The sequence below is a fragment of the Chanos chanos genome, chromosome 5 (genome assembly GCF_902362185.1).
Source record: "Chanos chanos chromosome 5, fChaCha1.1, whole genome shotgun sequence".
In the NCBI taxonomy this organism is placed as follows: domain Eukaryota; kingdom Metazoa; phylum Chordata; class Actinopteri; order Gonorynchiformes; family Chanidae; genus Chanos; species Chanos chanos.
The window spans coordinates 13192838-13220722 of record NC_044499.1 but is presented as its reverse complement, the minus strand read 5'-3'; the positions used below and the strand labels follow the sequence as shown (position 1 = coordinate 13220722).

The 27885-nt window shown below is 40.0% G+C and overlaps 2 protein-coding genes across 2 annotated transcripts; both read right to left on the bottom strand.

The window, feature by feature from the left end:
* Window positions 1-1671: 1671 nt before the first annotated feature.
* Window positions 1672-10954, bottom strand: sh3gl1a (SH3-domain GRB2-like 1a). Its single transcript, XM_030774201.1, has 10 exons — window positions 10910-10954; window positions 7380-7448; window positions 6885-6957; window positions 6310-6444; window positions 5459-5592; window positions 4989-5151; window positions 4286-4385; window positions 3815-3957; window positions 3547-3588; window positions 1672-1862 (listed from the first exon to the last, which is right to left on the bottom strand). Exons 1-10 carry the CDS (start codon window positions 10952-10954, stop codon window positions 1672-1674), a joined length of 1095 nt encoding a protein of 364 aa, XP_030630061.1.
* A 4455-nt stretch (window positions 10955-15409) lies between these two features.
* Window positions 15410-25195, bottom strand: rorcb (RAR-related orphan receptor C b). Its single transcript, XM_030773888.1, has 10 exons — window positions 25182-25195; window positions 19306-19391; window positions 18842-18983; window positions 17846-18310; window positions 17594-17715; window positions 17303-17435; window positions 16469-16576; window positions 15931-16041; window positions 15703-15815; window positions 15410-15571 (listed from the first exon to the last, which is right to left on the bottom strand). Exons 1-10 carry the CDS (start codon window positions 25186-25188, stop codon window positions 15410-15412), a joined length of 1449 nt encoding a protein of 482 aa, XP_030629748.1. The 5' UTR covers window positions 25189-25195.
* Window positions 25196-27885: the final 2690 nt, after the last annotated feature.

The following is a 27885-nucleotide window of genomic DNA, read 5'->3' as shown; positions in this document are numbered from 1 at the left end:
CAGAGCAAAAGAAATCAATAGAGACTGATTCAACATCCAGTTGGGCTATACAGTTTGGTACACTGGCATCTAATTACATTCCCTCGACAGTGAAACAGAACAACATGGTATGACAATCTCATTTCTCTTTGGTCAAGTTTCCTGTTTTGCATAACAAGACTGAACATAATGGCAGAATCATTGTAACTAGCTCTCTCTCAGAGATACAGCCAAAAGGGAACCTAAAGGGTGAACTGGACTGATAGGCAGAATCAAAACAAGAACCAACAAATAAAAAAGATCTGAACTTATAGGAATCATCCATTTTGTTTTATAACTATTTAATCAATTACTCACACCTTATATTCCCTTATAACCCTTCTCTTATATCTGCTATGAGTAGTCTCAGCACTAGACCAGGGTACAGACTTTATGGTAGAAAGACCATCAGAATGACCCTCTGTGGCTTCAGGTTAGCACGAAACCATTTACCCCATTAGTAGAGCAGAATACCACTTTTTTTTTTTTTAACTAAAGGTAATTGAAGAATGTCAAATATATGAGAAGCTTCGAGGCAGTTCTGAAAATACACAGGTGATAACAGAATTTGCATTTTCTGCTTTTTTTTAATTATCTATCAATCAATTCACTTATTAAAGAGACAGAGTGCAGCTCCAGAAAAGGTTCTTGGCTGTAGTAAATATTCAGCAATAGAAATGCTAAAGATGAACCTTGTTCTGTTAAGACAATTACATTGGGAAAACAGTGTCTATATCTGAGACAGGTAGAAGGCTACAGGTTGAAGTATATTATGACATTTAAAATTTCTACAATGATGAGCGCTGACCCTATAAAAAAGGGTATTAAACATAATCTGTGGCTCGGATTACATTTAATAGCTCATTTACACACAAGTATGTGATATTACACACCAGTTGCTAGCTAAAATCACCACTCACTAAAGCTGAGGTCCTTTGCTAAGAAAAACTGTCAGGTAAATCGATAGACAGGTGTGTCCGGCTGTGTCTGAAAAGACATGCAAGGCACGGAGTGGTCAGTGGTGCAGCAGAGAGAGCATATTATAAATTCTCTGGATGGTTAATTCAGACCAAAGTTGATTATATTATTATGCATAAGTTGTTCTTTCAACTGAGTGGAAAAAATAAGAAAATTGTTCATGATGTAGTGCTATGTACTGGCCACAAGAGGTCACTATATCACCACTCACAAGAAAAAAATAAGGTCATTAAATGGTCAGACAGGAAGAGCAAATGGTGTAGCGGTTCACCCGAAAGCGGTGTGCATAACACAGAACAGTCTAAACAGTTGCATGTCATCTTCCTCTTTTTGTGTGTTTCAACGTCTACAGTGGTTTGACACAGTCACACTTACGACAGCAGGATTCTCTATTCTTATACTGTCACAATACAACAGAAACCTTTTCAGAACTAATGCAAAGTATGCATTTTTAACCAAGTGAAAACATATACGCATACGCATGCACGTGCACATGCGCGCGCACACACACACACACACACACACACATCACTTTTCAGAAATTCATGTGACAAAAGTGGCAAAGTGCACAAAATGCAAAATGAGAGTGAAGACTTCAGCTTATCTCATGTAGTCTCTTGTCATTCCCTGCTGCTACAGCTCTGTTCCCTCCTCCCTTTATGTTATTCATGTTCACTAAGGCAAAGGCACCACCACCTCTACATAGTTGACGGGAAAGTATCCTGATTGGCCGTTTACTGCTCCCTCGTACCAGTTTTCATCGACCTGACTGATTAGGGTAATGATGTCACCTTCGCTGAAACGCAGCTCTCCCTCGTTCTCTGGTTCAAAGTCATACAATGCCTTACAGTGAGGCTGCTGTGTTTCTGTGGAGACAGACAGACAGACAGAGAGAGAGAGAGAGAGAGAGAGAGAGAGAAGTTGAGTTAAGTTGAGTTAAATACCATAGTTTTCACTAAGCTTCTAATGAAGTTCACCAGTTAAAGGGCCAGGTTCAGAAAAAGTTGAGACTTACCTAAAACTTTATCAAATCAACTACTGTTCTTGTATAATAACGTCATATCCAAAGATGATGAAATTAACATCTGTGTAAATAAATCTGCTAGAAATCTATGAATAATCACACAGAAACTTGAAAGAGCTTTATGAACACAGCTGTGTGAGGCATCTGTTACTCTACATCAGTAATTGCTAATGAACGATGTGTCTGCCTCTATGTAACATTTGGCCAGTGCCCCATCTGTCAAGCTGCCAAATGACTCGTTTATCTATCTGTTTATCCAAGTTGGTTTCATAACCCCTTTATTTTACAGACAAAAAAAAAACAAAAAAAAGAATATAAGCACGATTACCAAACGTTTGCGTGTTGTTGTGCGATCCACATTCAAGGCTTATAAAACAGTACCGCATATCTATCGTGCCATTACACGGAGTAATAGTGAGGTGACAGTATGTTGATCCCTGGTGTCTTTTACTATATGTAGCACCTAAAATACCTAACACGAGTGTGTAATCTCGGCACCGGCACCGTCATGTGATAACACACCTTCACACCAGAGGAGAATGACATTAGTTGTTCACATTTTGGGGGTTTTTTTTCTCCCCTTAGACGTCTGCACGACCTCTGTATATGTGCATGTGAAATGAAGCACAGTGCTGGGGAAACTGCGGTCGGGGATAAATCAGTAAAGGGAAGCAATATGTTTCCACCCTCTCTTACAGGAACTTTAGATGGATACGGTTTTTTTTTACTAGTCTGACAAGCTAAAGCATGCATTTGATTGTCAGGTACAACTCTGAGAAAGGAAGTGAACCAGTACACACATAAAGCTACACAATTCTCAATATACACTGCTGTCCTCTTTTCAGAATGGGAACACACATGGTGAATGTAAAGTTATTATAAATGTAAATGTGTGTGCAGCTTGGATCAGAGCTACACCACGCTGGCCTACTAGGGCTACATTTCCTCAGGCATCTGTATGTGCCTCACACTCTGTCTCTCTCTCACCGCTTAGATGCCAAACGTAGACGCGATAATGTCACACACACACGCGCACACACGCGCGCACACGCACGCGCACACACACACACACACACACACACACACACACACACACACACACACCAGTCTCCAGCAAATGTGTTAGGTCTCTACTAATCTCTCAGTTTATAGTATAAAAATATGCAGTGACTGGTTTCACACCTTTTGAAGAAGGTGTGTGCTAGTCTCACTCAGCTAGACTGGCATGGCTGCCAGGTCAGGAAGAGACAATTAACGTTTAAAATTTAAAAGCAAATGAGGATAAAATCAGAAAAGAGAAATATCTGTGTGTGTGTGTGTGTGTCTATGAGAATGAGTCTACTCTTTCAGTATCATGATTTCTCACACCTCATTTGTTCATGACCGTTCATTCATCACCAACTTTTCACTCCAAAGACCAGGTTTATCAAGCTTCTTTTTGCGACTACAGGTTGCAGCACTGTTTGGTAAAAGATCAGTTAGGCCACAGCCTTTTACACCGCATAAAAAACCCATACGAAACTTACGTCGGTTTCGGCGCACAGACGATTTGTTGAATGATGGGGTTGCTGTATTGATGGAAGGAAACAAAAAATACACGTGAGTGTCCAGACTAAAAAAAAAAAAAAAACATATACAGACCCATAGACAAAAACCATTGTATATCTTTTGTCCTTTAAGTTCCTTAGACAGCCATGGTGTTATAAAGCTCTGAATGAGTGCTCATATTGTAGAAGGAGGAGAATGACAGTTTTTGTCCACTGAGGTTCAAGGACTGGAGAGGAGTGAACTCACCTGAGGCCGAGTACCCTGGAGGAGAATATGGAGAGGAATTATAGCTGTTGTCCGAATATTCTGATTCTGAATAGTCAAAGCTGGGCTTGGATTTGGGTTTTGGCTTACGTTGCTGTGAAGGCCTGGACTGAACCTCATTTACTCTGAAACACAGACGTGAGCACAGACAAACACACACACACACACACACACAAGAAATGAGCATGAAAGATATACCGCATTGCATTCTACTGTATATGATTACTATTATAGCATTGTAACTATTACTCTGTTATATGTGCACATTTCTTCAAGGTCCTAAAACCAAATGAACAGTTTTCTTTCATTAGAGACAAGGAAAGAAGAGAAATAGTGAAAGAGAGAGAGAGTGAGAGAGAGAGAGAGAGAGAGAGAGAGCGAGAGAGAGAGCGAGAGAGAGAGAGAGAGAGAGAGAGAGAAAGACAGAAGGAGAGAGAGAGAGTTGACACAAACCTTTCTCTCATTTTCTGGGCCAGTTCCTCCAGGATCTCAACAGCCTGTTTGTGATACTGTAGCTGTGACTCCACCAGAGCCGAGAGCTGGCCAACCTGCTCTGACTGCACACACACACACAAACACACACACACACACACCAACCCACAAAAACACACACATATGGCATATGAGTTCACTGTATTATCATGGAAACACACCATCTGCAGGACTCTAACACATGCTAATACTGGTAGCTAACAAATATTCTCAACACAGATAATTTGTTATGCAGTGATGGTGGAAGCAACATGTTTTATGTGTAATTTCACCACCATTAACACCTATAATTACATAATGTTTCTCATCCTCTACTCTTCATGCCACTAGAGATGTCTAATAATGGAGCTTTCTGCCCAGAGAAATTTAAGGAAGAGTAAGACAGGAACAAATATTAATGAGAAAAAGTGTATTTACGTTAGGTAACATCAACAGTTTGGGGGATCATTAGGACATTGCCGTCACCAGTGTGAATTAACAAGTGAATAAGCCCTTTGGATCAGTTAGTTAATTAGCGAGGGGCTTCAACAACAACAACAACAAAAATATTTGTTGTGTATTCTTCATCATTCCTTTTTTTTTTTTTTTGTCAAGCTGTCTCAGGAACAGTCTTGAATGTAATAAGATGTGAGCGGGTTCCCTAGCCCTGTGATTGGGGCAGGACTCACGTCAGTCTCCAGTAAACTCCACATGCTGTTCTCTGCGGCATCTTTAGACTCGTGAAACTTTTCCAAAGCCAGCTGCAGTTCATCATCCGAGATCTTCCCCTGACGCTTCTTCTTGTAATCATAATCCAGTCGTCGACTCTCCATTTTCTTCAGATGGTGCTGTGTGTGAGTCAAAGGTAATGAACTGAATATTGTGATATTTCTTCATGCCATTACTTCTATGAAATTGTCTTTTAAATGGGGATTGCGCATTGTTTGATTCTGAAGACAAGATGTTTGCAGAGATACAGTTACACACATCTACCAAATTAACTCAGCCTATATACAGTGGCTTCCTAATTTATTCATTCATTCATTCTTTCTTTGTCTCTCTTTCTCTGTTGAGTACTGTTGAGAACATTGAGAACTGTTGTGTACATTAAGACCAAAGACACCAAAGAGTGAGAAAATCATCTTTATTCTTTACCTGTATATCTTTTAGATCCTTGTCAACAAGGGTTTGAAAGGGATCAATAAAGTTTTGTTTGACATCAATGTCTAAAGAGTCCTTCACTTCTGCCAGTCTCTTCATGGACTCCCCGTACTCAACAAGAGCGCCACCTGGAGACGAACACAAGGGAGAAGCCAGCCCTTACTCTACAACCCTTGACAGATGTCTTCCTAATAAGGGCACGAAAAAGTATATAAACACCTTGAACATCCTAGAAGCAATTTGATTTTTCTGAAACGGGAGGGACAGGACATTCCTTATTTTGGGAGGATACTTTGGGTATTTGTAAACTGACCACGAATAGAATAATTCTTACAAATTACTGCGCCTGAAGAAGGTATCAAAGGACTAGTGAGAATGTAATTATGAAGGCCCTTGTGAAAAGCATGTGTTATTCCCACCAGAACAGTAAGGAGCACCAGGAACTGAAAGGCAGAGTGAATGAGCCAATTAAGAGCCTAGTGCCACAAATTCGCTGACAACCAAACTGAAATCAAGTTGAATTCATTTTGGCAATTATGAAATGTAATATATATGCTATATTTGGGTTCTGTGTAGCCCTCTCACAACCATCTCTTTTCACTTGTTCGCATTCTCTTTCTCTCTTGTTCAAGTATGTTCTCATGTTTCACATTCTGTGGGAAGAAAACTGGTTTCAAAAGTTCAAGAGTAAATTCATACAAATCCAACCTAACCACTCTGCCTAGCTCTGAAACAATTATGAAATCAAAGCTTTAGGGTAGCAGTTTGTTACGGTGTGTATCACAAAGTTAACAACAACAGCAACAACAACAACAACAACAACAAAAGTTAAAAGGGTCTCTCACCAAAGTTTGCGTCCTCGCCCATTTCGTGCCCGTACTTGACCATGGTCTCTCCCAGTATGCCCTCCGCCTGAGGGTAACCCGTGCCCTTGGAATTACCTTTTATTTTTGACATCATGGCCATCCTTGTCCGCATTGCTGAGAACAATACACACATCCACTTTCCTTATTTACATCCTTTTTTAAATTAAATATCCTTAATGGCAGTTCTATGATGAATAAAACATTTTGCACTGATTACCTGGATGGGGCCATAGGACATATTGATGTGGAGTTTGTCATCACTAGATTTTCTCATTGAACCTGTATATTATTATAGTCTACTGACTATAACAGAGAACAAATATGATCTAGTGTCACATGATCTCATGCTCTACTCTTTGTCTATCTTGCTGCTGTAGCTATTGACAGTTCACTCCAGGTAGGCCCCTGGAGTCTACATTAACAGATAAGCCCTGAGGCCTAAAAACCATCAAAAGGACAAAAAAAAAACCCCTCAAAACAAGGGCTTAACTAAAGGGTCCGATGTTTACTGCTGTCCATATGTTACTATTCAACCTGGTGCGTTTGTGCTTTACCTGGGTTGGGCTGGAGGTACTCTGTTGTTCTGGAGAGGACATCTACAATGGCTTTACTTGTAATATCAGCTTTCTGTCAAAATTAAAACAGCTGAGTGAGTGAACACTCGTCAAAGGAAAACACTGACAGGCCAGACTGGACGCCGGCTTGTTTTGGTATTAGACATCTTTTGTGGTTTAGCAGACTTTTTGTGGTTATCATGGATAACATAATGAATAAGTTCAGACACAGATTTAAACAAACCATGAGAAAAATGAAGCTGAACTCTATTCATTGTCTGAGCAGTTAGGTAGGTATTTGATTAATGGTTGCAGTTTATTGGGAAAGACAAGGTGATGTACTACGTATTGAGAATGACACGTCAACACAGTGACAGAGGCTTTTGGGTGTGTGATAAAATATTGGATACAGGGGTCAAAATGACTCATGGTCATCCACACAGGGCACAGACTCAGTATGGTGTATTCACAGGAGGGACTAAGCATCGCTCTGACCTTTTCCAGATCTTTGAACTCTTCATCCAGTTCAGTCCCTTTAGCAGCTCCCACCTTCTCACTCATCAACTGTAAGATCACAGAGCAAATATTATAACATTTATGTAAAAGCACGACATTTAAAGTATTTTCCCCATTATATACAGTGGTGAATCCTTGTTAAATTACTGAGATCTTCTATTAACTTGATGAAAAATACTTCTCAAAACTTATGCGGTCTACTTTCTTCATGTACTGCGCTTGCACAAGAATAAACCTGATAGGCAACTGACCTATCAAAGGCATTCGAAAACAGCTGTACTGTGATAATGGATGGCAGTCTCTTAATTAAAAAAAAAACACAAACACATTCATATTCACACAGCTGTGTCCCTCATTAAATGAATGTGTGTGTGTGTGTGAGTATGTGTGTGTGTGTGTGTGTGTGTGTGTATTAAGTGCTAGGGGAAAAGTTCATATGCAAAACTCAATGTACAGCATTAGTTAGTACCACACTCAATCCTCACCCCAATATTCTTATCACTGAGTCCAGCTGAACTTCTCTCAGCATTACACAGTAACAGAAACAACCCATCTGTTATGGTGATAAGATGGCAAAGTGCTGATCTTCTACTCTAGTCATTTCCTGTGGTCTTGAGTCTCTCTCTTTGTAAAGAGTTCAGGTTTGTGCTCTTCTAATGCTTATATAAATAGACTATGTTTCTTCAAAGCACAGAAGAAGAAGTCATGTGTAAACGCATGCACCAGGCCTCTATCAAATGAAAACAGGCACTTCCTTAAGGGTTTAAAAAAGTGACATTTAAAAAAAAATGCACCAGATCTTACTAGAAAAAAGGGGAGAGAGAGAGCTGTGAAGGGCCTTCTTTAAATTTCTTGAGCTCTAATGTTAGGGCAGAAGTAGTTCCAGCGGTTTACACACACACACACACACACACACACACACACACACACACACACACACACTCGAATGTCTTGCTCTTATTCACACAGACAAAGCTCTGTATGCTTTCAATGTGCACAGGAAGCTGTCTGCTTGTCACCTATTTTACAGCTAAAGGGTAATCCAGACAAATCAGTGCATATGCTACTGTTAGAACTGTATGGTCCATAGGTATCATCCTCCCTCTGAGATTTCAACTGTCGTTGAAAAATTTATCAACACAAAACAATGAATAATGAGTGACAATACAGTACCCATGTAAGGCAGAGTGCAGGTCCACTGAAAACATAAGTTCTATTGTATCACTACAATCTCCTAACAAGCTAGTTCAGTAGAGCTGACTGCCAGACCAGAGGTCACGGTGAACAAACAGATCACTTTGCTGGAATATTAAAAATATACCTCACTTATAAAAAGAAATATTGTGCGTCTGTTAAATTTTTTTAGATAAATATTGCTGTGTACCTTGAAGAAAGACAAAATATGCAATACTGAAGACAAAATATGCAGTATAATTTAGCATATAGAATATGCATCTAAAAATCTGGACATAAATGATTCATTATAAATGTTTTATTTTTGACTTTTAACCACTGTGTAGAAAATGTTAACTCTGGAAGGGAACAAGTTAGCTTAGATAAAACATAATACAAGTAAGCAATGGAATTATCATCATACACGCTGGTCTAACTGATAAAAAGATGAATTAGTGCCCTGAATTAGTGAAAAGGTGTTGCAGGAATGGTATCCATTTTAGTATATAAACCATTTCTGGTATCCATTTAGTATATAAACCATTTATGGTATCCATTTCTGATATAAACACACTGATCTCCGTGCTAGTGTTAGCGAAGCAGCTGATTGTGGGTGGGTTTATTACCAATAAATGTCAGCATGACTGGGCACTGTACACGATGCAAATTGGAAAGAATGCAGTTAGCAAACAGACACACTCAACTGAATGATTTAATGACAGTATGACCAACAATCTGTTTTTGAACAAAGGTCAAAATCAAAAAATAAATGAGAGAGAGAGAGAGAGAGAGAAAGAGCAAGATTGTGAGTAAGTGAGAAAAAGATTGGGTTGTTGACCGGGTTTGTCCGTTTGGCTGATGGGTGGATACAGTCAATCCTGTCTGACTACTGCACTTCTCCATTGTTACACAATTTCCAAGACACGCAGAATGCTCCACACCCAAAGGAGCTTTGTAAATAGGTAGCCTGCTGAACAGGTATGTCTGAGTATTTTTCCATAATGAGTCCACAAAAACAAAGGTAGAATTCCAAACATTGATTTTGCCCTCATTCTCTCCGCTAAATTATTTTCGGCCCTATTTTTGACCTGCTAACAGCTAGTTGCTATATGTATGAGCTCAAGCATTACAACCCCCCCCCCCCCCCCCCCCCCCCCCCCCCCACCACCACCACCACCACCACCACCAGTTGTACAATAAATCTGAAAGTGGCAAAATATGTAGCAACAGAGGCATTTCAGGTTTTTCAGGATCACTTGGCTTTTGTTGACGAATGTACAAGACTCATCTCAGTAACTCATGTTTTCAGAACAGTACTTGGAGCGTTTCTGTTCTTCCACTAAATGGCTCTTTATGGTCAAATGTTGTCTGTGAGAACCAGCCAAACATCCATAGTTTGCAAACACGTCACACACACTCATGCACACGCACAGGCACAGGCACGAGCTGAATGACTCATTAATGACATAATAAGCAGAATAAAAGAAGTTGCAGGCTGAGCCAATGGACAGAGGTTGGCACCTAGGGCCAGGTACAACTGAAACCTCTGCCTTTTTCATTTTTTTTTTTTTTTTAACTGTAAATAAATTCCCCAGGTTCAGGGCTACTTCCTTAATGCAAATATCCATACTAACCATCTGAAGAGCTCCGTTCCAAAACCATCTATGAACTGTAAACCTAAGTGCTTTTACCACTGTGTGACACTGATAGATGGGTATGTGTTTACATACAGACTATAGTGGTTCTGGATACAGGATTAGATCTAGATCATCTGGACTGATATTTAGACACTACCCTTTTTACTCTCGCTCTCCCACATGACAGAAAGAAGGAAGTTACGGTTTTCGGTTTAAGGTAATTTACCTGATTCGTGTCATTTGTAAAAACACAAAAAAGTAATAAAATTCTGAGACCATTTCAGCTTTAAATGTGGGAATACTGTACGCAAACAAAATCTTCCCAATTACCCTTCCCTATTATAACAGTAAACTATATATCATGGACATTTTAATATTGTGTACGGTCGTGGATTTGTCGCTCTGTGGTGTAAACCCGCATGGAAGTTCAGCTACCGGCTTTATGATGTCAAACACAACAAAGGCAAGATAAGGGTTGACTGACATTTATCCAACTAGAATTATCATTTAATTTTTAACGTCTAGCGACACGTGGAAAGACAACGAAATTCATGTATGAAGTTAACGTATGAAGTTCAGGTGCGAAAGTCAATACAAGTAAATGGTTTGAAAGAATGTAACACCACAACATTTCAACCCCATTTATCCTCTAACCCGAAAAATATTAGCGTGATAGAAAGGGAAGGTTAATTAACTTACCTGACTTGCTTTGTAAAACTGTTTCTTCAAACCAGCGACAGACATGATGGCGTTGAAGTGTGATTCCTTTACCAATCACTGTCTCCAGGAGTTGTGTTAAAACTTGGTCGCTCGTAGTAAGTCTGTGTTTCTCAACCCAACCATACATACTCAGCTCAAACTCACCTGTCACTGAGAAAATGCGTGCCAGCACAATGACAACACTGAGACGTTTCCGGGTCATGTTATTGAGTTAATTGGCTCGTCCGTCCTTTTAGTGGCAGTGGTATAGAAGTAGTAATGGCAATACATTCTATGAAAACTTCATTACAATCACATGTACAGCATCTTGCAGTGAATGTCTATGTAAGTGTCATGTCAGTAATAGTGAACACATGTTCATATTATTTTATTTTATTTATTTACCGAAGTATTTTTACTTAATTTAATTATTTTTAATTTATTTATTTCTAAATTTTAAAACAGTGAAGACATTGGAACTATGAAATAACATATATGGAATTATGCAGCGACCCAAAAAGAGATCCTTATGTTTTAGACTCTTCAAAGTAGCCACTCTTTTCCCTGATGACAGATTTGTGCGTTCTTAGCATTCTCTCAACGAGGTTCACGAGGTGGTCACCTGAGATGCTTTTCCAAGAGTCTTGGGGGAGTTCCCACATGTGCTGGGCACTTGTTGGCTTCTTTTCCTTCACTTTCTGGTCCAGCTCATTCAACCATATCTGCTGGGTTTAGGTTGGGTGACCGTGGAGACCAGGTCATTTGCTGCAGCACTCCATCACTCCCACCCTTGGGTCACATAGCTTTTACACAGCTTGTAGGTGTTTTCTGTATCATTGCCCTGTTGAAAAATTAATGATGGCCCAAACCAGGATGATGGGTTGCTGCAGAATGCTGTGGTAGCTACGTTGCTTAAGTGTGCTTTCAATTCTAAATAAATCGCCAACAGTATCACTGGCAAAGCACCCCCACATCACCACAGCCCCTCCCGCATGCTTGACAGTGAGAATCCGACATGCAGATACCATCCATTCACCTTCTCTGTGTCTAACAGAAATACAGTGGTTGGAATCAAAAATCCCAAATTTGGACTCATCAGACTAAAGGACAGATTTTCACTGGTCTAATCTCCACTGCCTGCGTTTCTTGGCCCAAACAAGTTTTGCACTGTCTTCTTCAGTGGTTGTTTCTTTGCTGCAATGCTACCATGAAGGCCTGATTCACACAGGTTCCTCTGAACAGGTGATGTCTATGCTTTATGAAGCATTCATTTGGGCTATAATCTGAACTGTAGTTAGTTGGTGATTTCTAAGGATGGTGACACTAATAAACTTACCCTGGGCAGACCAACTCTTGGTCTGCCTTTGCTGTGGTGGTCTTCATGAGACCTGGTTTCATCATAGTGCTTCATGGTTTTTCTGACTGCTCTTGAAGAAACTTCCAGAGTTCCTTGAAATGTTCCAGATTGACTGACCTTCATTTCTTAACGTGATGACGGATTGTCATTTCTATAAACTGAGCTGTTCTTGTGATGTTATTGACTACTACAAGAAATAATAACACCGCTCGACCAAATATGGCTATTTATACCCACCCTACCTTACATTTCTGATTGGCTCAAACACATTAACAAGGAAGAAATTCCAAAATCAGCCTATGAAGAAGCACATGTGGTAATTAGGATGATGCACACACTGTGGTTATACATTTTCCTAAATGAAAACCACCTGTTTGGGGGGAAGTGGGAAAAGAGGGAATTTCAAAAATATTACTTAAATCTATCTATCATGGTACAGATTGGGTAGGGACCAGCAAATAAAAGCACAACAAACCAACATTCATTTCAAAGAATAAAATCCATCTTTAATATTTCTTTCATTTAACTTCAGTTTAATATCCTATGTCTTATACAATTTAGGCTCAAATATCCTGAAATACAACATTAGAAGAAAGAGGAAAGGTCTTTGACACTTTGTGATTGACATTCACAAAAATATAGAGCTACAGGACACAGTGATCAAGGATACGGGTCTCCTATTCGGTGCAAGGTGTTTGTACAGTCGGCAAAGTGAGGATACTGGTGAGACAGAGACCAGCTATCTCCCTGAGTGGTTTGTTAAAGATACTTGCCTTTTTTTTTTTTTTTTTACAATATGTAAAGGAAAACAAGATTTTACTAAAAAAAACAAAAAAGAAACCTCAAATTAAAAAAAGAAAGAGAAAGAAACCATGTTGCTAAAGAAAAAATGCACAGTATGGGATTTACTCTAAAGGACAACATTGTTAGACAAGTCAACATGCTTACAATACAGCATGCATCCAAGGTCTTAGTTGGGATTGTCTGAATTAAGTGCTGCTGATTGTATTCACACTATTCACAAACGGACAACAGAGCTTAAGCTCTGTGTCATTTCATTGGTGCTCATCAGAGATACCGAACATTTCAAATTGTCCCTTCGGAAAACAACTACATTTTGAAGAAAATGTCAGATTTCAGAGAACAGATGTCAAAGTAATGACATGAAGCCAATTAAAGCATATGAATTTAATCATTAAATCTTCAGTTAGTTTGAGATATCACAATGAATAAATCTATATTCTTTTGTTTTTTCTTCCCATCGCCAGACTGTAATAAGGAGCTCAGTAAGCCCAAACTCAGGGGGGTAGCTGAGTACTCTGTCAAGTTGTACCAACGATTACGACCAAGGACAAAAGAGGGACAGTAGGAAAGAAAGTGGGTACAGAAATGAGGAGACAGGAGCCACAATTTACAAAATAATACAATGAAAACCTGCCCCATTTTTTCAATGGTGGCAGCCTGACCAAGACAATGAGTGAGTGACATGTTCTGTAAGTCGGATTTTGCTCACTGCTAATCACATGTTCTTCTTGTTCTTTCCATCTCTCCCTTACAACGCTCCAAACCATGTCGAAAACTTGACGGTCATTCCAAAGCATATTCAAGATAATGTCTTTGAATACGGTCCCATGACATCAGGTTAGTTTATCAGGAGTACCTGCAAAAAAGCAGGAGCAGTACTGCCCGGATACTGACCCTTTAATTCTCGCATCAAGTTATGTTCAGACATGTCCTCCTTTGACCACAAATATTATCTGTTTGAAGTGCGTTCTTGTCAAAAGACTACGAGATCCAAACACAACCTCCTCAGATCTGCAGCATTTTGAGAGGAGATCCTAAAAGCTGGAGAATGTTCTAGGACTGATAAATGGGAAAGCAGGGAAGTCCCGTCGGCTTCTGCGGACCATAAGAGACCTTCCATTACCAGCCATCACGTCCCAGCCTTCCTCTTCATCTCTTGGTGCTTCAAGGAACATACTGTAGAAATTTTTGGAGACAGCTGGTGGATTCTCATCAAACCCTGATCTCCCTCTCTCTCTCTCTTTCTTTGCCTGTCTTTCTTTCTAGCCTTCTCTCTCTGCCTCTCTCTACATATAATACCCTTTTATATACATTCGCATTTAAAATAATCATCTATATATGTAAGTATAAATTAATGAGACAAATTTCTTTTTAACTTTCTGTTAAGTGGCATGTACAAGGGAAAGGGCACATGGGACTGAGGTTTCTCATTGCAAGAAAAAAAAAACAAAACCAAAAAAAAAAACAAAAAAAGAAAAACACGAGCAGCACCAAACACTGTCTGAGTAAGTGCCTGAAGAAATGTGTACATGTTTTGAACGGTAAGTGCTTGAAAAATTGATCTATCCATGTTTTGTGTTTGCTATATACTAGGGTTGCAATTCTTGGGAAAAAAACGAAAACAAAAAAAAAACACAGACAGTACTAAATTGTATTGCACATTGAAGCGGCATCAGGACTGGTGCCTTTTAGGATGTTGACAGAAATATAACATTGATAGGTGGTCTTGGTCCCTTCGTAATGGTAAAGTTCTGGGCACCAATCATAAAAGGTGGATTGTCAAATATGAACGATGTTAAAATCTGTAAAGCACAGTAGGACGCAGGACCAAAAGTGCAGTGTTGTACATTCGGTCTCACACAAAAAAGTAAGTGCTACTGTCTTGCGGGATACATTCATGACTTGTCTGAGGGAGAGCAGTAGTGAGGGGAGGTTGGCGGAGAAAAAGACGTCCAACCCTCGACAGCTAGCGCCTCGTTTTCAATGCTGTGCCGGCTTAGACTCAGAATCACGGGTGGAAAAAGACTGGCGATGTGAGAGAAGAGCTGCTGAGCACCTTCTGAAAGATTTGAACTCAATGCCAATGTAGGAGAGTTAAGAATAACAGTTGTGTTGGACCCTATATAACAGTGTATGGTGCTAGGGCAGGCATAGAGGACAGAGACTGTGTTGAGTGTGGGATTGTCACTGGACTGCTGGTTATTTGTAGGTTGTTCCTAAACTCTATTCCTACACCTCTCGCCTATTTCCATCGCTCCTTTATTTCTTCTTAATCTCATCCTCTCTCTCTCATTCGCCCCCCCCCCCCTCTCTCACCCTCTCTCTCGCTCCATCCCTCTCTAACTGTCTGTTGAATCAGGGAAGGCGATTTCACTACCGAACACTTCCCTGTAGAGAGGAGGGAAACTGTACGCTGTCTCTGGGTGAACCAGGCGGAAAAACTCCAGTTTGTCGATGTGGAGATGACAAATAGACTTCATCTGTGGTAGTTTGGACACCATCTAAGTGAAAGAAAGGGAAACAATATACAACATTTGTAAAGAACAATGAATGTATTTTATTCTTTTTAATTCCAGAGACTATACTCCTGTGAAATTCCGTGTGTATGTTGAGAGTGATTCTGTGAGCTCACCTTGTCTAGTTTCTCTGTGGACGCTCCACTCATGTGCAGACTGTGTTGCAACGCGAGGTAAACCTTCTCCTGGAGCTTCTGTACCTGCTGGCTGTCCGTCAGCCACGGTCGGTCTGGATACGAGAGAGAGAAAGTGAGCGTCAAGAATATTTAGATATGTACGTGTGTGTGTGTGCGTGCATGTGTGTGGGTGCATGTGTACGTGTGTGTGGGTGTGGCATGTGTTACCTGGAGACAGGAGGATGGCAGTGCTGAACAAGGCCATCTCCTCCTCGGTCAGTTGCAGCCGACTCAGGCCCTTGGCCAATTCAAACACTGCGTTCACGAGGTCATCACAGCCTGCACACACAGAACAGCACAACAAAATGTCACAGGGCCATCACGACGTCAGACTAGTGCTTTACTTGTAAATAAGAAAAAACTGGCCTCAGTAGCATGCTAAATGGTCCCAGGCCTGGTTAAGGTGACCATTCACATAATTCAACAACACTAACTGTAACAGTTCAACTCTCAAAAAAAATTTTCTAAAGGAGTTGCTGCAGATGTATTACTTCAAACAAATCTATAATTTCAACAGAAACGTTTTAGACAATTGAATTGTTCATTTTGTGGTGAAATTTCTCCTTGAATATAATCAGCTACACCATTAAGATCTTAAACAAGACTGTCACTTTGCACTTATATTCATCAGTTCTTATATTCCACTCCTTAAATGAAAGAAAAAAAAGAGACAGAGAGAGAGAAAGAGTAAGAGAGAGATGCTCACCTAGAGCTTTGAAGAGCTGAGCAGTAGCAAACTTGCCATCAAAGAATATGGTGTTGTTAGTAGAGTTGTAAGCGCGGCACATGCGGATCAAGAGGACCTCTAGGCATCCTGGAAACCAAAGAGAAAGAGCAGCAAAGGGAGGGGGGGTGGGGGGTGGAGAGAGGCAAGATGTTCCACCGTACAAAAAAAAAAAAACCCACACACAAGCAAAAATTTATAATTTCTCTCCAAATATAGGACAAGAAATGTCATACATTTGAATACCATCAGAATAGACCGTCAAATAAAGACAAAGTGACCAAAAAAAAAAAGGTTGTGTTTTTTTTTTTGTCCAAAAGATGGCATTAGTATTTGTTCAAATGAATTATTATGAAAGGCGGGTTAATATTTGATATGAATGGCCGTTTGTTGTAGACCCAGGTCGAATAGGTGAGTGGGGTCCATTAAGCATTGAGCACAGAGAGAACACAAAGACAGGAAGTTGGAGACAAAAAGACAAGAGGAGAGAACTGTTAGCACACACCAAATTTTTTTACGCTTCAACAGAAACAGTGGTAAAGGGGACTGTTCCCAGTATGTGTTTACATGTGTATGTCCTAGGAGTCCATATCAAAGCACTACACCTGCATGCGTGTGTCTGTGCATGTGTGTTTTCCTACATATAAAATTAGCAAGTCCGTTTTGAGCTCCGGGGCTCCTTTTCCCCTCTTTTCCTCCATAAACAGATTTAATGTCTGAATAGCCCCAATACAACAAAAAGACGCAGTGACCTGTGTGTGAGGAAGGCCCAGTCCCCGTTCGACAGGGGCGGGGGGATAGGAGGGCTACACTGACCTGCTTTCAGGAGGATGATCTGGTCGTTCTGGCACAGGTCCATGAAGCCTGTGATGCGCTTGGCAAACTCCACCACGTACTGGATAGCATTAGTGATGTGAAGGGCACACTGCTGCCACATCCACTCTGCTGACTGAACACACACATTCACACAGTCAATACAACTATAGATTAATCACCTTTCTGTACCCTTTATTCATCATGCTGACAGATGCTGAAAACACAATGAAACAATGACGTAGCGCTGACTGGAATGCTATGAGTGTGACTGGACATAAGGTGAACACTAACCTTGCATTGAAAACTGCGAGTCTCTTCAGGTGTGTACAGATTCCAGGTGAGTCTCTTCAGCTCCTCTGCACTGTACTGACACGTCTCCAAATGTGACTTCACCACATTCTGCGTGATCCGCTCTAAACAAATACAAGCACAAACATTATATTAGACAACATAATTTGAAGACAAATATCATTCACAACACATCTCCAGACATGCTTGCACACCTTCCAACACCCACATCTGGTAGTTAAAGGTCCAACTCACCAATATCCAGCAGGGAGCAGTCATCTGGCATTGAACCCAGAAGTGTGTGTGTGAGCAGACTGAGCTCTGGCAGCAGCTGGTACTCGTGTTTGACACGCCCTCCATCTGCCACATCCAAGGCACTGGGCTGTGGTGAGCTTTGATTGGACGAGCTGCTGCTGGCACTGCCCCCGCCTCCTGGCCCGCCCCCCAGCAGCTCCAGGCTGCAGTATTCGCTGGCCTCCTCTGGGGTGAGCGGCAGGTCAAAGAGCAGGCCGTCAGGCAACGTGGCAATGTCGTCCAGGTCACTGAGGGTGGCGCTGGAGCCGCTGCTGTAGGACCGACTGTGACCACCGTCTTCGCCCGCCTCCTCTCGAGCAATGCTGCCACCCAGGGCACCTAGGCACTCCTGAGATTTCTGATGCTTCTGTACCTCAGCATACAGACTGTCCCTCTGCTTCTTGGACATACGGCCAAACTTCACCGCTACAACGTGCAAGGAATAAGTGCATGAGTAAATGCTTCAGCTGATATGGAATATGCATGAAAAAGAGACCAAGTATGACTTAATTTACTATAATAGTAGAGGGTTGATTACACTCAATGCTTTTTGAGCTCTGCTTTTGGGATAAACACAGAGGTGTAATCACATAATGTTAGCTTATAATAGATCTCGTTCTTTTGCATGTACATTTGATGTGCAAGTGAATGACAAGGCTAGTTTCCCATCAACAGGCAAAAAGATTTGGTACTGCATGTTCAGTCTATATCTGTTTAGTGTTGCATCTCACAGAGCAGCCTTCAGTACCTTTGAGAAGCGAAGTACTTGTACAAAATACTTAAAACACAAACCTGTAAAGTGCATTACTGCAGGTGATAACAATACCAAAAAATGATTAAGATAAAGAACGACTACCAGGTTTTTTGTACAGACTCCACCTCATTGTGCAACTAAAGCAAACCCTGTTTTATGCCAGGCCTTTGGCAGCTGACTGACGTGTGTATCATTAGACTGACCGTCGCGACTCATGCCAAGTGCCAGACATTTCTGCAGCCGACAGTGTTGGCAGCGGTTCCTATTGGTGCGATCGATCAGACAATTCCTCTGCCGCGAGCAGGAGTACATTGCGTTATTCTGCTGACTGCGTCGGAAGAAACCCTGAGAGGAAAAAAGACAACGAGCCTTTAAGAAGTGACCTGGGATACACCAAATCAGATCAGGCCCTGGACAATGTGAATGAGACAACTATATTGACTCCAGATCATGTTATAGGCCACTGCAAAGAGTTACAATGTGAAAGCTGGCAGAAAAGAGAGAGGCGTAAAATGCAGAGCTGCATGTTAATAATAAGCCAGTGAGAACAGCTACATAAACACAGGACCAAAACAGGAACCCAGTCTATTACATAAAAAAAAATATGAATTAAACAAATAAAAAATTGTGAGAAATTGTAATGGTTGAGTTTAAGCGTAATATTTACCTTACACCCTTCACATGTTATCACTCCATAGTGGATTCCTGAAGACTTGTCTCCACAAATCTTACACGGTATCACCTCAATTTGGGCTGTAAAAAAAAATGAATATAAGTTATATATTTATCCTTTTCAAGACAATTCAGGATACAGTCTGCCCCCCAAACAAATATTCACTAAACTACAGAGTGGAACAATTCTTATTTATTGGACATTTAATGTATTATAAACTAATGAGGAACACTGTTCACTTAAAAATTCTGCTGTAGTTAAATGCTCTGACACACAAAAAACAGCCTGAACATAACAACGTTATGAAAAAAGGTTGAAGTAAAAGCCTCAACTTTGAGCATAAAGGCTTATTATAAGACTTCTAAAGAACATATTGCAAAAATACCAATCACTCTGTGTATATAAAAAAAGGAACCTTAAGTGTGAATCTAGCCCTTCCTGAGGAGGCAACTGACTGAAATAGTGAGCGAATCAGAGGGCTGATAGTGAAGCGTCGTATATCTCAACCCTCTTGAGGCCTCTTCAGTGGAACTTTAAAAAGACTCTTAGATAACACACACAAGAGTGTTCCTTACTCTTTAAAAAGGGTGTGACTAAAAGTCTATCTTAACAAACCATAACACCATCCAAAAATGGAAACGGTGATTGAGAAAGGCAAAGATCATATAATACTTATAGATTATAAAAGCATCTTCATTAAAAAATGACTTCAAAATTAAATCATTTATCAAAGTGACTTGGAATAGTTAAATGAACAGCAGTTATTTGATACTGGTAAATATAAAATACTGGATGTCCCTTTCAGCTACGTGGTGCGTTGACAAGAGACTGGAATGGAAAAATTGTACTTATTTAATAACTTGCAATGGCAAGCAAACTGAAATGATTCTTTTGTCCTCCATTTTGTATTCCCTTTTCTGGCATCTCTATCAGCTGAAAGCAATGACGAAGACATACTGAGGCATGCAATGGAAAAATCTGTCAACCTATCGGAGCCCCCCCTCCCTTCTCTCTGTTTTCTGTTATATAACTCCTGTCTGAGAGCATTCCACAAACACAGTCATTCAGCAGCGGTCAAACTAGTACTGCTGCAGTTCCGCCCATGCCCTGTCTCTGCGAGCCCATTGGCTGAAGTCTGAAAAGCCGTGTCGAAGACTTGCTGAATGAGATGTCACTCACTGTGACTCGGCTGTCAGCCCATGCGGACTCGCTGTCCTACTGACACACTTTCCCATTGAAAAGAGGGAGGTGTGTGGGAGGCAACCTAGCATGCATAATTTGAATAGGCTTGGCCTTCTTTTGTGTGTTAAGGTGGCACTATACAGGAGAATAACAGTGGACTGTATTGTCTGAAATCATTTTAACCATATACTTTGAACCATAACTCAGTACTTTTAACACCTTTAAACAAAGTTTTGTCGTTAAATAAATGCAATCCTTATCAAGAAAATCTATAAAATAAACAACTTCCTATTTCTTAAATGCAAAAAGTATCTGATTCTATTCACATTTCAAGAATTATATTTAGATCTACTGCGGTCAACGGATACATGGCATCACGTAGACTTATTTAGAGCCCACTGTCTCGCAAGCGCACTGGGTGATACATTCTGTCATTGACCTGGTCATAAAATTATTTTTACACCGAGGGTTTTCATTTCATCCCTTGGCAGACCTGCCGAGCAGAATTACATAAAGGAGGACATACTTAAACATGTCCATTTTGCCTTTTTACTGAAACATTTATTTAGCAATACAACCTGAGCCCTACAGGCCCATGTCTTAAGGTATGTTTTGTTTGACTTGTGGAGCTCCTACTTTCTTTTGAAAATATAATCTGCCGTGCGCAAAAGTGAATGAAAGAACACGTATATGAAGAAGTACAGCAATTACACTTCCGTTTAAATGAAAATACAGGACATATGGTTAATTAGTAATTACTTTATCATACGAGACCATTCATTATTACCTTTGACAAGCATACTGCCAAGAAAAGGATCTACCACCTGTACTTAAGAATAACATATTCTGAATTTTAAAAGTTAAATCAGACGCCATTTTAAGATTATATAATCACAAGATCATTTTGAATCATACTGGCTGTGCTGTGAATTTTTGTGATGGGCGTTAAAAAAGGTGAGGAGTGTCTTCTGCGGGGAGTTTATAGCAGTTAGTTTACTGAAACATTGTCTTTTATTCTTTATCTTGTCTCTGTCACTGCTTCTTTCCCCTCAAAGCTTCTCTGTGACTGGTGTTGCACACTTTTCACCTCGTACACAACAAAGACTCTTTTATTCAGCGTGTTTCGGCTTTTCAGGACTTTTTTTTAAGGAAAAGGTCAAACGTGCAAGTAAATGAACGTTCAGAATTATCATAAAAGTGATATCTTGAAAAGAACTGTCATATGTAATCCTCTCTCTGTATTTGTCACTGAACAATTCAGCCGTATCTCCAGTGTGTCACGGTCTAGTACAGAGGTATGTTTGGACTTGTTTGCCTTCATGACAGGCTTGAGGGGTCAGCCCTAAGATTACAGCATGTGGGCCAAGTTACACATGAGCAAAGTCAACTGATAACCCTAACCAATACTTACTTTCACAAAAGTTACTGACTCATGTATACGGCAAAAAGTAAGATAACAAGATCATGTTTTTTTGTTGTTGTTGCTGTTTTCTAATAATATTGGTAATTTTCTGTAACAAAAACAAAAAATAGTTAGATAAAGTGGTGTTTTTTTTCCCGGTTACTGTAAATGGTTAATATGAGCAACCACAGTCTTGTTCTCTTGTTACAGTTCAGAGAGCATATAGTAGCAGCGTGTAAGCCATAGTTCCACGCACAGTGTTATGTAGAAACAACAGTTATCTCACAGTCAGTGTGTCAGTAAGTCAATGTGCCTGTGAGTACTTCTTCAAGACTATCATTTGCCCCACCCTTGTACTGATCTGCCACGCATTCTCGTGACATCTCTAAAGCTCGAAGGTCAAAAATGTGAAGTGTACTTCACGTGACAAGTTTATATGTTTATATACATATTTATTAGACTGCCCCCCCCATAAGAGCTACTCAGTGTCCCTGAATCCAATTTAAAGACTCTTGGCAGGAATAATAGAGTTCTCCTTGACAGAGATAGAGAGTGAGAGAGAGGGGGGGGGGGGGGGAGAAAGAGAGAGAGGGAGAGGGAGAGAGAGGAAGAGAGAGAGAGAGAGGCAGTTCACTCAACAGTACAGATTTCCAGCAGTCTGAAGACTATACCCTGTCTGTGTGGGCTATATGTGATGTCAAGGAATATATCTATTCTGGTCATCAATCAGAGAGGGAAAAAACAGTGATTTCATGGTATGCTAATGACATGTCATTGCCTGGTAATTCTTTGGATGCAGATGGTAATTCTCTTGTCACAGCTGATGGGTAACTGGTTGAAATTACAAGCCATTAAGTATTAGAGAGGACAAACCGAGTCCAACATATACAGTATGATAAAATAACAAAGTCTAGTCATTTTCTGTCACCAAACTGTATATAATCTGTATGATCATGAAGAAACAAACTATAATCGGTTTGTTGCAATTTAAGAGCAACTTTTTCCATACACTTGCTTGGTCTTAACTATACTTGACTTCATTTGGTCTTAACTACATTGATTAATAAATACAATAAAGTGTTGCTGTTTTTTTTTTTTTACTTTTTACAGTGAATATTCCAATCAAAACTTGTCTGAAGTGTGCGTTCAGCCCTGCTGAGTAAACATTCCCTTTTCTTGGAGGAGACTGACTTTCCCATAGATAAGGAAGAATTACGTTGTTGCACTATAGGATGAAGAGGATGAAGGTCCATATAAAACCAAACACACAGAAAGACTCATTCACTCTCAGCCTTCAGTCCCAGTTTGGTACCTTTCCATTCAGAATGAACAGTCCCAAGTTAAGTTCTCTATACACTGCGCGGACTGTCTCGGAGTTTCCACCACAAATAATAACAAAGCGACTTTCATACTGTTTCACATTTTTATACTGTAATATAGAATAAAAACTGTGTCATGGATGTCACCTGAACATTATGATAACAGGTGTGGTCAACAGTGAGTTAATCGGTTTATCTGACAGATGAATCATGTTTCATGACTATCATGATTTGCTTTGTTTATTCCATAACCCACAGTGGCATGCCCAAACATGCAACGTCAGAATGACAGAGGATCGTGTAACTAATAGGTTCCCTGCCTGCCAAGTTTACCAAGGGATAACACTAAGTATGGAAAAGAAAATCTTTGTATTACACCCAGTGACCAGGCCTATCTTTGTTACAGTTTTCATATGTAGAAAGAAGTAAATTCTTCTTAGCGCCAACCTAAAAGATGAATGTTCAAATGACACATTCTCTTATCGACATATATGACTCAGTTACAGTGGATGGATTTATTTGTTTATGTATACATGTATGTATGTATGTATGTATGTATCAGGTAAGCAAGGCCGCTTCCTCTCCGCATAGTGAGAGGGCTTTCTACTTTTTTTTTCGTGCTAATGAAAACAGTGACACGCTGCAATTTATTCTTCATTTAATTTTGTCGATGAAAAAGAAAATCATGTAACATGAAGTGTCACAGTTTGCATAACTGAATGTGTACTAATATCGCTTATATAAAAAGAATACTGCGTCAATGGATGTCGCGTCATGTTTAGTATCTGAAGGTTGTTAGAATACGCTCAAGTTCAAGTTTAGCTTCTGGTCAGACAGCTTTCTATGTGTCTTAGGAGCAAGCACTTCACTGCGCAAGTAAACCCTACGAATTTGCATGCATCTCTTTAAGCCCGCCCATTTTGTGCGGTCCCTCCCATCCATCCTCCCTTTTCCAATGCTGTGTAATGTTCGGTGACATAACTAGGTCAGTAGAACAACCAGCTCCCTGCCTTCTCACACAGCCAGCCATGCTGGTTGACGAAAACAACAACACGCACAACACACGAGATCTAGAGCCCCACTATTAATTGATATGCCCAACACACGACACAACAGCATCCACCAAAAACAGGCGCATCAAATCTACTTAACACCCTTCCGCCGCCTCACAAACATTAGGTCTGCTAATAAATACGATACTGACTCTCCAAAACAAATTTTGAAAACATTTATGAAATAAAAACCTGAGTCATATACAGTTAAAATCACGACAAACATACAGCTGCAGCTAAACGTTTCAAAAGAAAACTTCGTGTTTAATTGTGGTTCAATTATTATTTCCAAATTATTAGTATCAATACATTCATTAACCAAGCCCTCGCTATTACGTAACCAAACACTCCGAGATGATGTGTTGAATCTCCAAGGACCCATCCAGACACACGTTGCGGAACCGAGCTGAATAAATTTATATATGTGCGTCTCTACTGAAATACCAGTCTGTTAAAATGTGTCATGTGTATTGAACCACTTTGAGCTTTCAAATGATTACACTTGAGAGTGTTAATGTATCAATGTAACGTTTCCCTTCGCTGAACAGTAGAGTAGATCTGTGCGCAGCGAGGCATGAGTCGAAATTCATTGCAAGAGAAAGACTGGAATGCTCCAGGACAGCAACCGTTAAACCCTTCAGAATGGAAGGCAGCAAGGATTTAGCGTGTTACGCACTTCGAATAACTGGACTGCTACGGTAACAATCAAGCTTTAGAAAAGTCTAGATGCTAATGTAGAAACCCGTGTTATTTTATATTTCATACAAATTGTTAGAGATAACCGTTGACGAAATTAAGCTAGTTAAACTAAAATAATTAAAAACAGGTATGCACATTTCCAAAGGGAAAAAACATTCACGAATAAGAGAATTTATTTACCAAATAAGATGTTAATATTTCAACACTGACGCTTACCTCTCATTTTGATTGTCGTCTTTGGGTTTTAGAAGTCCTCAAGGTGAAAAAAATGCCAAGTTGGCTTGTTAAGTAGCTAGCGTATCAAAGCTAGCAAAAAATAAGCTTTCAGCTCCAACTGGGAGCATTATCGAAAAAAATATTTATTAAATATCCAAACAGTTTCTGATATTTCTCCCGCAGACTTCTTGAAAATAAATCTTACTTTCGACAAACTATTTCTTCTGTGCGTGACGGCAGGCCACGCAGCAACGATACTGTAACTACTCGGTCTGAGTTCTCCACCTCCCTGTCGTGGACTCTCCCACTAGCTATGCCTACCTCTCAGTCTACCCTGCTAACCTACTTTCAGACGCGTGGACTCTCACATGATCTCACTGTGTTGGCCCTTCACGAAGTACTCACGGGGACGCGCATCCCTCTTTTCTCTTAAGGTGGAACGAAAGCTTTAGTGATGCTTTGACGGTATAACTCTGTGCGCAAAAGTCTTTTAAATTCCACTCCCCGTGGAAAACCACTTTTGATGAAAAGCATTGGCCGCTCACTTGTGCCACATTTCCTCTCCTTAAATTCATGTATTATTTTTGTATGTGTACATCGGCAATATTATCCGTTTCCTTCGAGTAGTTCAATATGAAGATCAAAAATCTCTCTATATCAAGTTCTTTGGGAAGTAAATAACGTTTCCTCGCATCCTTTTCAACAATGGTGAGGCGTTACTTCCGTTATTAATCTACACTTTCGACCCTGTTATTAATTATAAAACACTGTTTACATATAGGATTAACTCTTTTTAATCTAATTATAAAATTACTTAAGCAATTGTGCCTAACTTGGACTTTTAGATCCTGCTTTTTTTAAACCAACATTTTCTTTTCCTGTAACGCTTCAACTGCACACATTTACCATGTCCTTATTGGTGGTAGTTGTTTTGCACTTAAATGCTTAAAAATAGATATAAACTATTTTTAGTAAGTCCTAGGTATTCCCTAATGTTGTGTAATCTGGTTAATACTGACTTTTCATTTGTTCTCAAAGGAGGAGCAAAGCCTCCCCCGTCACTATTGGTCTTTAAAATGGAATGTGAAGCTAGTCCGACCCGGATGACAAGGCCAGCCTGCCAAAGTCGTGTGTTGACATGCTTTCTGTATTTCAGAATATGATCAATAAAACCATAGGTATTATTAATCTACTAATTAATATCAATATTAGTATCAATATTACTCTACTAAATTAACAAAGAAATCACAAATAGTTAAATTTGACCCATATGCCAAGATTTTACTTCTTCTTTTTGTTATAAGTGTTCACTCTCAGAGTTTAGAGCAAAAAGTATGAGAGATGAGACACGCTAATCTGAAACAAGGCAGCAGCACAAAATATTCTGAATTTACTGCACTTATTTAGAGATCTGCACTAAGGCTTACTGGTGCAGCACAGGCCTCTTTAAATTAATCTTTTTCTGACAGATTTTCATTGTTTCCCTCTCTCTGTCTCTGTCTCTGTCTCTGTTTCGCTTTCTCTCTCCCTCTCTCTCTCTCTCTCTCTCGTCTCTCTGCAGGAGCAGTGATTATTTTTATGACATGCTCATAGAGAGCTGTGTGTATGATTAATATGCATTATCTAAAGCACAATGACTGGGATGACGAAGATGCAGCTTGGTGATGCAATTCTCTGGCAGGCAGTGTTATGAAACAAGGAGAAGGGAGATTACAGTAAGTAGGTTAGTGGAGCAACATGGAAGCACACTGCGTGCTCTTGCTCCCCCCTCCCCCCTCCCTTTTTTTCAGTCCCTATAACTCTCTCCGTCTCTTTCTGTCTGTATCTTTTTTCTCTCTCTAGGTCTGTTGTGTTCCCTAATCCCTCTACTTAATTTTATGTTTTCTCCCCATTACTGTATAGCTGTTCTAAAACAGTCCGATCCCTCATATATGTATAAATCACCTTTTTCTATTTGTGTTGATTCCTTTTTGCATTTAGTGTGTTTACTTTTACACCTCAAGTACAGCTGTAATCCTCTTCCCCATTTGGTGCCTCTGCACACTTCTGCTACCCCCTCCTTTCCCCTCTCAGATACAGCCTTTCCTTCACTGATTCAATTATCAGAGAACTGCAAACTGAACGTATCTGAACTGGCAAATAGTGCCTTTGCACTATGTTATCACTACTCTGGGATCTTCATCAGCATACAAGGACTAACAGAAGCCATCTTCATTGGTGCATATTATATTTCTACATCAGTCTTATCCACACTCTTCTGCATTTGATCAAGAGTGGTTTTATAGTCCAGAACTGTTACAGTCAATTTCTAGTCTCTCATGGTCTCTGCTTTTCCTTCCCTTTTCTGTACCCCTTCTCTAAATACTCAGTAACTAATAGCAACCACTGTGACACTTTGACCTTAAACCCTTATGTAACTCCATAGCTCCTGAAATGGCGGGAGATAGACCATGCATTAAAGGGGGGAGGGGTGTGCAAGAGAACGCAAACACAGAGTGAGATGTAAGTGTTTTTTCCTGGATACTGCACAGATAGATAAATGAGAAGTGTGTTAAAATGACAAGAGTATTGACTGAAAAAAATATTTTAAAAAATGAAGGCACAGAATAGAATCTAAAAATATCTGAGTAGTTTGAGCATCTCTCTCTCTCTCTCTATATATATATACTTCTTAACTGAAAATTTGAACTCTTAACCACAGTCT